At 39.1% G+C, this 12,209-nt stretch overlaps 2 protein-coding genes across 3 annotated transcripts; one reads left to right on the forward strand and one right to left on the reverse strand.

The window, feature by feature from the left end:
- Positions 1-3,807: 3,807 nt before the first annotated feature.
- On the reverse strand, positions 3,808-5,345 carry LOC311301743 (extracellular superoxide dismutase [Cu-Zn]-like). Its single transcript, XM_084427063.1, has 2 exons — positions 5,157-5,345; positions 3,808-4,497 (listed from the first exon to the last, which is right to left on the reverse strand). Exon 2 carries the CDS (start codon positions 4,480-4,482, stop codon positions 3,829-3,831), a length of 654 nt encoding a protein of 217 aa, XP_084283189.1. The 5' UTR covers positions 4,483-4,497; positions 5,157-5,345; the 3' UTR covers positions 3,808-3,828.
- Positions 5,346-10,418: 5,073 nt separating this feature from the next.
- LOC311301732 (extracellular superoxide dismutase [Cu-Zn]-like) lies at positions 10,419-11,898 on the forward strand. 2 transcript variants are annotated; one of them, XM_084427039.1, is made up of 2 exons: positions 10,419-10,544; positions 11,209-11,898. In XM_084427039.1, the coding sequence occupies exon 2, from the start codon at positions 11,224-11,226 to the stop codon at positions 11,875-11,877; it is 654 nt and encodes a 217-aa protein (XP_084283165.1). In that variant the 5' UTR covers positions 10,419-10,544; positions 11,209-11,223; the 3' UTR covers positions 11,878-11,898. The 2 variants fall into 2 exon arrangements, with proteins under 2 accessions (XP_084283165.1, XP_084283166.1); XM_084427040.1 differs by having other exon boundaries at positions 10,441-10,549.
- Positions 11,899-12,209: the final 311 nt, after the last annotated feature.

Genomic DNA, 12,209 nt, shown 5'->3' on the forward strand with positions numbered 1-12,209 from the left:
GGGGGTGTCTATGTCACACCCCTGGTCTGAATCTCATTAATATTGATAGGCCATTACCACTCCCATGCATAAACCTCTTCTGACAAAAAAACTGTTTTACAACGTTTAAATCAATGTATTGTTTCATGTGAACGATTAGGCAGGATGATTTTCACATCATTTTGAAGCCAGAACTCGAAGTGACAACATCCAAAAGTCTTATTGACAGATATTTAGTATGAGTTTTGTGGTCTTATTTCAGCAACTTTCATTTTTATTTTTTTCAATAACCACGCATAAACATTATTCTCTTAAAAATTCAAACATATACATGCTTGATAATCACATATTATGGTAGCCCTGTTTGTGCTATATAGGGTGAATTACACCTTTGTCATTAACATGTTTATAAATAACTGAAAAAAGCACATATGTCAGAGCATGTCAGAACACCTCCAGGGCCCAGAAAACCCCTCTGGGGTCGAGAAACGCGCCCGCGCGTTTTGCTGGATTTTTTTCACATAGCAGCAACATAGACTTAAAATACGCCCAGGCAAATGTCTTAAAACCAGCAAGTTTCATTCATTCACTTTCCTGCGTGCTTGGAAGATGACACGATACACCGGTGAGGAAGCCCTTCAGCTCGTCCTGGATAGGCTCGTCCTGGCGACTTGATCCAGCCGTGGATAATATTTCGGATGAGTAAGGGCCCGTCCACACGGAGACGCGTTTCGCTGTATACGTATAAATTTTTTATCGTATTGGCGTTTCGTCCACACGGATCCGGCGTTTTGGGAGACTGAAACCACTATTTTTTTAAACCGGGTCCCAAAGTGGATAAATCTGAAAACGACACCCTTGCGGTTTCGTGTGTACAGCCAATCCGTATATTTTGTGAAACGATGATGTCATCACATCACGTGTCGTCTGTGTCACGAGTAACAGCAACAACAATAATGGCGGACTTATATGATTGTATTCGTGCTGCAGAAGCTACTAAGCCTACTAGCTTTATTACAGCAAAATCTATTGCTTCTCTGCAACTGTGGTGAGCAAAAAGCGATAATCTTTGTCTTCTTCTTCTTGGTTCGTATACAGCGCGCAAGGTTATGCGCATGCTCAAACTCTTCTTCTCCGTGTATAGTGTATCTCTGTGGCAGAATTACAGCGCCCCATACTGGTCTGGCATATATACTACACCGTTTTCAGTCGGTTTCAGTGGTTTCGTGTGTACGCAGATATTTCTTGAGACGACGCCGTGTTTACGGAATTTTTTTTTAAAACGAGGAAAAAAAAATATCGGATCGGGAACGCACCGGCTTCGTGTGGACGTGGCCTAAGTCTTTTTAAATTCATTATCACATGGGTTAATGAGCTGATGAGTTGAATCAGGTGTGTTTGATTAGGGAGACAAAGAAAATGTGCAGTGTTGGGGTGCCGGCAGGACAGGTTTGGGAACCACTGGTTTAGATCATAGGCCTAGTATGTATGACAGTTAGAATTTGGAAATTAATTAAAAAAATATTATGTTTAGATTATATTTTGACTATAGCGTTTATGCTGCCTTATTATCATCAACGAAGAGTGCTTGCAAATATCTGTTGCAAATGTGTGTAAATGTGCTGAAATGTGTAAATATGCCCAGCTGATGAATTGCAAATGTGTTAATGTTTGCGTTGTGCTATCTCCGGTAATGGCCCATTGACACGCAATATCTAGGCATACAGCACGTGTCTACAATTATTCGCATCAGTTATTCATATAGACTAATGGTACTATACTTATGTAATGCAATGAAATGAAATATTTATGTAATAATAGTTTTCAACTTTTTTTTAAAAAGGAATGTAGCTGCATCACCTTCACCTGCAGCTCGGAGGGCGCGCACTCCACGCAGCAACACAGTCGAAAATCAGAAAGAGTAAGTACATACTTACCCATGTTAGTTCAATTTTGTTTATATACTTCGTGATGATACAAATGTACATGTGCCTGTGTGGCTTTGCAAAAATTGTGGTGTCATGTATGCACAATATTACAATTAGTGATTGGTAATGTTAACATAAAATAGCTTATTTTTGTTGTTTTATCAACATGCTGATTGCCCATCAGTTATGCATGTGCTGGCATAGTACTTTGTTAAACCTTTATTAATATTATAATTGTTTTAGTAATGTGGTAGCATCACTCTCAACTTCACCTGCGACTCGCACTGGGAGGGCACACGACAGGTGTCATTCAGTTTTGAGAACAACTGAAAAGTAAGTACACTTATTCCCTTTCTTTCAGATATTAGTATAATTCTGTTTACATATTCCGATTTTACATAGTCCATACAAACATTATGTGTCTGTATGGCTTTAAAAAAAAAAAAAAAATCCATCCATATCTTTTCAATATCTGGGCACTATTACTTTTAGTGATTGAAATACAGTTGTTGTATTTTGTGTAATAAACATGCTCACAGTTGTTTGTTTGTTTTACAGCTATAAAGATGATGGTGATCATCAGACACCTGTTGCAAAGAGGGCCAAGACAAACATTCAGACAAGCAACAAGCAGTCTACTCTATCATGGAAAACAGAGACTGACATTGATATGGTTCCACAGACTCTGAGATTCCTGCCTGCACGGGAACCTGGACGACAGCTGAGTCCTGCTGACGCACACACTCCTCAGAGTCTCTTCAAAATGTTTTTTTCTGAGAATGCAGTGTCAACTCTGTGCCACTGCACCAATGCTCAGGGCATAAGCATTTACTGTGAGATACCTGCCTTTACTTTTGTTTATTTATCGCTCACAATTGCTTTATTTACAGCTGACTGATTATTTATTTATCTCAAAACTGTGTGTTGAACTTTTGCATTTGGATGGCTATAACAGGGTCATTTAGAAAATGAACTCGAAAGCCTTTAAATCCTAAACGAAAACTCAGAACTTCGCGAAAATTGGTGAGCATATGTGAAATAACATTGTAAACAAGCATGCACAATTTTATGGAGATCAGACCATAGGTGGCGCTATAACTTTTAAAAAGCTTTGAAAACCATTTATTTCCTATGTTAAATTGGCTGGAAATGGTCTTTTCCATGTATGATGTCAGTGGTTAAATGGTTGCCAAATAAAACTTAATGTCTTTTTATGCATTTGTGCTTAAAGGCCTTAAATGCTTGAACCCCGATAAATGCTGCTTGCAGCTTTAATTTAAAATTTATCTGAAATTAAAAATCTTTGGGAACTTTTGGGATACTGGAAGTACACAACTGCAGGAAATATATCATACTTTGCAAGTGATTTTTGGTCATTTTATTAAAAAAATAAAATAAAAACTAACTTACATATTGTAGCTTTAAACACCTTACATTTTGATTCCCTGTTAACTGTAGTAACAAACTGTCAGAATAATAGCCATTATAATTTAGAAAATAAAATCGTATGTCAGAGGTTATGTCTACCTTCAACAATAGGGGTGTCCTCCCTTGAGATGTAGCCACATCCTCCAGTGTCATATTGCATCAACCAAAACCATTGTATCATTTAAAGAAATAGTGTATCTTTAATTAAAGGCCATTGTCATGCTCTTAAAGTGTTAACCCATTGAGCACAGTAAATCAAACTAAACGGCCCACTTTGCCTGCATTCACCCTACATTTATTTTTAAGAGTGCATTTACTATTGGAAGCTATGGCCAAAAAACCTCTGAAAAGACCAAGAAAAAAAAACATGGGAATGTTCAGGTTATGAAATATACTTTAATGTAGGACACATACAAAGAATACACAAGGAAAATCATGATTATCCTATTTGAATCTGCCCTTCCACCATATCCGACTCCCTCATCTTTGACTCTCAGTGCCTTCCTCCACATATTTTCTTGGGGGGCACTTCAGTCTTCTGCCACAGACTTGGAGTAGTAATACCAATCACACCGAGAGCAATTATCGGTCCAGCATTCCCACTGAGTTTACTCTCCTCATCTGAACCCATTCCCAGATCATCCTCCTTCTCATGAACCGCCACCGCACGTCCCAGAATGGAATAAGGCCCAAAGAGCTTGGCGTCTGGAAGCGTCAGGAACTGCCTTATAACTCCTTTCTCGGAAGCAAAGTTGCCCAGGTCTCCAGGATGATGAGGGTGGTCAACGCCGTTTGGATTATAATGAGGACCAACAGTGATGCAGCCTTGACTGAGGTCTCCATACTGATGGATGTGCATGGCACGCTCTTGACGATCGATGGCAGGCAAACCACGGAGGTTGATTTTCACTTCTAAATCTCCATTGGGGAAGACCTGCTTGAAGAGGATTTGCCCAAAGATCTTTGGCTGGTTACGTGGCAAATTGGAGCCGGGAGTTACTTCACAAGTGGCATAGATTGTGTTGTCAAACTCCACGACTTCCGGCTGTGGAGCTTCGGCAGGCAAACACTCCTCGTTGTGGAACTCTCCTCCTTGTATATGCAGCACCAGCAATATCAGAGGGAACATTAGGATGATTTTCTCCATGTTGATCTTTAAAGCCTACAATGAAGAGTGGATTCAGTGAAATCATGCCATTTGGTTTAAGAATGTAATATTTTTGATAAAAGGTCAAAGCTTTGTTCCAGGGAACTTTGAGAATGGAAGTTGCATTAGGTAAAAATAGCACAACCAGATTAGTTTGCAACGGAAAACCATACAAGAACCCAGACAGCAACCAGATCCGGCCCACATCTGGGCCGTGTGTAATCCATGTGTACCAGATGTGGGCCGACACCATGTTGCTGTCTAGAAAACTATAATTTTTGAATTGCTATGTACCCTTGTGAAAATAAAATAAAAAAAATGCACTGATTGGTATTGGATGTGTACCTGTACCAAAAAAAAAAATAAAAAAAAAAAATAAAACCAATGCCAAACTAAGAGTTTTACTTTAAAGTAAAACACAACAAAAAGATTTTTAAAACATAATGTAAAGTACACTTAATTTGATCTGTTGTAGCCTACATGTTATTCAATATTAAATATAAAGTTAAGATTTTCTGATTCTGATATTTTTCACAAGGACAGGTAAAATAAAAGACAATATTTATACTTTTGCTTAAACTAAACTTTTTTTAGTTGTACTAAATCAAGTCAGTTGATGGAGAAAATGGAATAAAAAAAAAAAAGCCTAAACCAGCAAAGGTGCACTACCGTACAGCTGAAAAGTTGTCCTCAATCCGTGTGGAGCCTGAATATTGCAGTCACAAAACTACTACAATGCTTAATCAGTGTGCCGTCCTGACCTGGGGTTGAGAGAATGTTCCTTTTGGCTGCTCTTATAGGAACTCATGTTGAGCTACAAGTTAACCATGATAGTCTGTTAGTCATTAATTAAGTTCACCTGTGTTTCATTTAGCTCCCTTTGTTTGCCTGTTTATATATAGCACTCAGTTTATTCAGTTCTTTGTCTTGCATTGCACAATGTGTTCTCCAGTGTTTTGTGTTTATTAAAAGAAGTACTGCTATAGATTCCTTTTCTCTTCATTTGGTGGCTCATTTGTGACTCATTCATTCTTAGTGTACAATTCCACTTGACGTTCATGCTTGACACCACTTCTTATAGCAGATATTCATCAAACATAAATGAATAGCTGACAGTTCTTCCTTTTCAAGAAACCATTTCTACAGACTCTGATGTACCAAGCCTGACAAGCCTTTATTACACATGCAATTGGACTGTTATTTGCAGTTTTTTTACGATTGCTATGACAGATTTTTCAATACAATTTTCCAAAACTCTTAACACGGTTAGTTAGCACTACATCCGTCTATGTAAGCTATTAACACATTTCGTGTTGCTTTAACACAAAATGCATACGATTTACACAAATTTAAAATGCTTGAACTTCTTTTACACACAAGCTCAAACAAGACCAAAACAATGGATTTGTACTGGCAAATTTACCAATGCTTTAACACTGTATGTCAGAACAGATAACACCATGTTCTAAACCTAACCTTACAGGCTAAAGTCAAGGTAAACAGCTGTTTATATAATGTGAATTGAAACACAAATATATCCCCTGTATTTTATCCTATTGTTACTGAGAAACAGCTGATTGAATTATGCAATAATATAAATCACAGCTGATTCCCATCTAGGAAACACACTCAGGTGTTGAGGTTCTTTCAATCGCATGACCATATGGTATACTGTAACCGTACATTCTATAAAGCACTCTGAGATGGGTCTTTTTTTATTGAATTTCTGCAGCAAAAGACCTACACCTCAAATGCAGTTTAGTGTGATAGTGTAGACCAAGTGAAACAGCGCTGCGTTACCTCACAAGTTTAATTCGCCAAATAAACTGACTTGTTAACCCTTTTCCACCAAGGCAGTGCTGGTGCTGGTTCACGGCTAGAGCCTAGTTTCAAATGGGTTCTTTGTTTTTTTGACACCCAGAGCACCAGCTCTGAACCAGGAAAAGTGGTTCTTAAGTAGCACCAAAACATTGCTGGTCTAGAAGTAAGAACCGCTTGCGTCAGGGGCTGGGGGCGGGGTTACCGTGACCAACAAGACGAACAGAAACTTGTGACCGCCATTTTTCAAATAGCAGCTAATCGAGCTAATAGCAGCTTGATTGTAATCTCCGTCTATGCAAGTTACGGCGAGCTGCACAGACACGTTGGATTCGCCGTGTTTGGATGCCGATGTAGGTTCGCAAAGCCATGAGCATCAATACTGTAGTAACGCAACGACCTCCATTGTTGATGGAAGGCTTGTTCGAGATGCATCGGAGTGGCACGGACCGATCGGAGCTGCGGGAGTGTTTGGAGAGCATACGAGTCCTTGTGCTTTTGGATTGCTTTCGCAGTGCTTTGATGTCATGAGCCGATCGGTCTGCGAGAAGCCGAACCATCTCGAACAAGCCTGGTGTGTTTGTGTTTGGCGCTGCCACGCTAGCGTTGCTGGGCAACATGAGATGTATACAGTGACCTTGTGGAAAGGCAAACCGGATCTTAGAGAGCTCGTCAGACGAACCAACTCCGGACTGGCAATACTGCAGCTCTGGCTCTGAACTGGCACCTGGTTCATGCTGGTGGAAAAGGGGTATGTGTGAGTATTAATTCAGCACTTGCGGGTAGATCGGTAGAATGAAATGTCCTTATTCCTTTATATCCGCGGGACTCGCATGTGGCTCTGATATCTGTCTCTCATTGGCAATCACGACCTGCTTCATACCACAGTCATGTTAAAAACATCAATGTACTCACTCACCCATAAACATTATTAGATCCATCGGCATGACGACAAGTTCCATAATTCCGCTTATGCGTCATCAATCTACACCTTTGTTATTGTAAGAGGTTAGCAAGCCTGGTTAGTACCTGGATGGGAGACCTCCTGAGAAAACCAGGTTGCTGCTGGAAGAGGTGTTAGTGAGGCCAGCAGGGGGTGCTCACCCGTGGTCTATGTGGGACCTAACGCTCCAGTGTAGTGATCGGGACACTATACTGTCAAAGAGCACCATCCTTCCAATGAGACGTTAAACCGAGGTCCTGACTCTCTGTGGTCATTAAAAATCCCAGGATGTCCTTCGAAAAAGAGTAGGGGTGTAACCCCGGCATCCTGGCCAAATTTGCCCCTTGGCCTCTGTCCATCATGGCCTCCTAATCATCCCCATATACTGATTGGGTTCATCACTGTCTCCTCTCCACCAGTAAGCTGGTGTGTGGTGGGCGTTCTGGCCCAATATGGCTGCCGTCGCATCATCCAGGTGGATGCTGCACATTGGTGGTGGTTGAGGAGATTCCCCCTTCCATGTAAAGCGCTTTGATTACCCAGAAAAGCGCTATATAAATGTAACGAATTATTATTATTATTATTCTTAAAATGTAGATGCAGAATATAACGCTTTAAAATATGGACACAATTTAAGTTCATCTACAGTGTTTAGAGAAAACAGACAGAAAAAAAGTTTTACAATATGGTTACCATTTAAAATGTTCCTCTTATTGAATTTTTGTTAGCCTATTTGTTGTTGCATGTGTTGTAGTTCCATTTGTAATATGCTGTAGAGTTCATTAAGATATCTGAAATTCAAATTTCATAAAATTTCATGTCAACACAACATGTTCTAGTTGTTTTGAACTTTACACATGCATTGAGTGAACTGATGAGTATTACTCATCATAGCCTATCTATGTGCTTTTGGGTCTGTTAAATATGCTGTGGAATATGTTTGTGTGATGTGTTAATAAATCATGTGTTTTTAAGATCCAGGATCATTTTTGATAAATTAGGGATGGGTCACATTACCTGAAAAGAAATTTGTCTGGAGTGCATGATCTCAAAATGTTTATTGGTATATACCTTGCAAATAACACATATCAACTGTATTCAAAATGAAATATTAAAGTCGGACCTTAAAGTTAACAAAAGTAATAAAAAGAAAGAAACATCTAGGTACTGTATCTAAATGACAAGTGTCCCACCTTACCTGCATTCAATCTACTAAAAGGGGATTTTAACATTGATGCCATAGAAGAATCATTCCCTCAGAAATTTTTACTTCTGCCTTCAAAGACAAGTACAGTTTTTTACAATCGCTTAGGGCTGTCCCCGACTATGGATTTTCATAGTCGAATCAGAATCGTCATGTCTTGCAAATGTTCAAATTGTGCGCGCGGATAAAAAACATTCTAACGTGAAACCCAGTCTATGCGTGAAATGTGTTAACGCTGGCCGGCAAAAGTGCGATCATGGTTTTCCTGATGTTAAATCCAGCCTGGGAGAATATCCTTTCTGATGGTGTACATCCACACTTTAGATTTTCTTATCCCAGACATTGTTAAAGATTTAAATCCTTGCCGCGAAGACGCTCCTCTGTCGGTCACGGATCGAAAGTGAAACTTAAATCTGTCACGGGGGGTTTGGATTTATTCACGCACGTAAAAAAATATTTATTAAAAGCTTCTTTCTTTGCACATTTTTATATACAGCATTATCATAATAGGCTGAATATTAACGTATTGACATAAAAGCTAGTTCTATGTGAAATTGAGCGCCCTCATATAGCCAAAGTGGCATGATCCTCGTTTCATAACACCTCGGCGAAGATTCGACCATGAGATCGGTAGTCGAATCAGGCTCCTCCTATCGAAGCATCGAATCTTCGACTATTCGGGGTCACCCCTACAATGCTATGACAATTTTTTCAATACTTTTAACAAATTTCCTAAACTCTTAACGCACCAACACACCTACAACACACTAAGCTCCAACACTAATTTTCTAAATACAATAATACACTATGCCGTCCAACAGGAAGATTTAGTCAATCATAGCACAATGTCATAAAAACACTAACATCAGATGGACATCAGATGGACAGAAACTGCATTATTGTATCCGTGTCAGGTCTGCCCTTATACAACAGACAGTATATTGTATTGATCATAGATTGTGTTTTGCACTGCAGTTTCTTTTGAAGCCTCTCTACATTTTTGTTTTGTTGGGTTTACTGTAGGTCTTTTGCTGCAGAAATTCAATAAAAAAAGACCCATCTCAGAGTGCTTTATAGAATGTACGGTTACAGTATACCATATGGTCATGCGATTGAAAGAACCTCAACACCTGAGTGTGTTTCCTAGATGGGAATCAGCTGTGATTTATATTATTGCATAATTCAATCAGCTGTTTCTCAGTAACAATAGGATAAAATACAGGGGATATATTTGTGTTTCAATTCACAATATAAACAGCTGTTTACCTTGACTTTAGCCTGTAAGGTTAGGTTTAGAACATGGTGTTATCTGTTCTGACATACAGTGTTAAAGCATTGGTCAATTTGGCAGTACAAATCCATTGTTTTGGTCTTGTTTGAGCTTGTGTGTAAAAGAAGTTCAAGCATTTTAAATTTGTGTTAATTGTATGCATTTTGTGTTAAAGCAACACGAAATGTGTTAATAGTATAGCTTACATAGACGGATGTAGTGCTAACTAACCGTGTTAAGAGTTTTGGAAAATTGTATTGAAAAATCTGTCATAGCAATTGTAAAAAAAAACTGCAAATAACAGTCCAATTGCATGTGTAATATAGGCTTGTCAGGCTTGGTACATCAGTCTGTAGAAATGGTTTCTTGAAAAGGAAGAACTGTCAGCTATTCACTTATGTTTGATGAATATCTGCTATAAGAAGTGGTGTCAAGCATGAACGTCAAGTGGAATTGTACACTAAGAATGTTATCATTGAGTCACAAATGAGCCACCAAATGAAGAGAAAAGGAATCTATAGCAGTACTTCTTTTAATAAACACAAAACACTGGAGAACACATTGTGCAATGCAAGACAAAGAACTGAATAAACTGAGTGCTATATATAAACAGGCAAACAAAGGGAGCTAAATGAAACACAGGTGAACTTAATTAATGACTAACAGACTATCATGGTTAACTTGTAGCTCAACATGAGTTCCTATAAGAGCAGCCAAAAGGAACATTCTCTCAACCCCAGGTCAGGACTGCACACGGATTAAGCATTGTAGTAGTTTTGTGACTGCAATATTCAGGCTCCACACGGATTGAGGACAACTTTTCAGCTGTACGGTAGTGCACCTTTGCTGGTTTAGGCTTTTTTTTTTTTATTCCATTTTCTCCATCAACTGACTTGATTTAGTACAACTAAAAAAAGTTTAGTTTAAGCAAAAGTATAAATATTGTCTTTTATTTTACCTGTCCTTGTGAAAAATATCAGAATCAGAAAATCTTAACTTTATATTTAATATTGAATAACATGTAGGCTACAACAGATCAAATTAAGTGTACTTTACATTATGTTTTAAAAATCTTTTTGTTGTGTTTTACTTTAAAGTAAAACTCTTAGTTTGGCATTGGTTTTATTTTTTTTTTGTTTTTTTGTTTTGTTTTTTGGTACAGGTACACATCCAATACCAATCAGTGCATTTTTTTTATTTTATTTTCACAAGGGTACATAGCAATTCAAAAATTATAGTTTTCTAGACAGCAACATGGTGTCGGCCCACATCTGGTACACATGGATTACACACGGCCCAGATGTGGGCCGGATCTGGTTGCTGTCTGGGTTCTTGTATGGTTTTCCGTTGCAAACTAATCTGGTTGTGCTATTTTACCTAATGCAACTTCCATTCTCAAAGTTCCCTGCAACAAAGCTTTGACCTTTTATCAAAAATATTACATTCTTAAACCAAATGGCATGATTTCACTGAATCCACTCTTCATTGTAGGCTTTAAAGATCAACATGGAGAAAATCATCCTAATATTCCCTCTGATATTGCTGGTGCTGCATATACAAGGAGGAGAGTTCCACAACGAGGAGTGTTTGCCTGCCGAAGCTCCACAGCCGGAAGTCGTGGAGTTTGACAACACAATCTATGCCACTTGTGAAGTAACTCCCGGCTCCAATTTGCCACGTAACCAGCCAAAGATCTTTGGGCAAATCCTCTTCAAGCAGGTCTTCCCCAATGGAGATTTAGAAGTGAAAATCAACCTCCGTGGTTTGCCTGCCATCGATCGTCAAGAGCGTGCCATGCACATCCATCAGTATGGAGACCTCAGTCAAGGCTGCATCACTGTTGGTCCTCATTATAATCCAAACGGCGTTGACCACCCTCATCATCCTGGAGACCTGGGCAACTTTGCTTCCGAGAAAGGAGTTATAAGGCAGTTCCTGACGCTTCCAGACGCCAAGCTCTTTGGGCCTTATTCCATTCTGGGACGTGCGGTGGCGGTTCATGAGAAGGAGGATGATCTGGGAATGGGTTCAGATGAGGAGAGTAAACTCAGTGGGAATGCTGGACCGATAATTGCTCTCGGTGTGATTGGTATTACTACTCCAAGTCTGTGGCAGAAGACTGAAGTGCCCCCCAAGAAAATATGTGGAGGAAGGCACTGAGAGTCAAAGATGAGGGAGTCGGATATGGTGGAAGGGCAGATTCAAATAGGATAATCATGATTTTCCTTGTGTATTCTTTATATGTGTCCTACATTAAAGTATATTTCATAACCTGAACATTCCCATGTTTTTTTCTTTTTTTTCTTGGTCTTTTCAGGGGCTTTTTGGCCATAGCTTCCAATAGTAAATGCACTCTTAAAAATAAATGTAGGGTGAATGCAGGCAAAGTGGGCCGTTTAGTTTGATTTACTGTGCTCAATGGGTTAACACTTTAAGAGCATGACAATGGCCTTTAATTAAAGATACACTATTTCTTTAAATGATACAATGGT

The sequence above is a fragment of the Rutilus rutilus genome, assembly GCF_951802725.1.
Source record: "Rutilus rutilus genome assembly, chromosome: 1".
In the NCBI taxonomy this organism is placed as follows: domain Eukaryota; kingdom Metazoa; phylum Chordata; class Actinopteri; order Cypriniformes; family Leuciscidae; genus Rutilus; species Rutilus rutilus.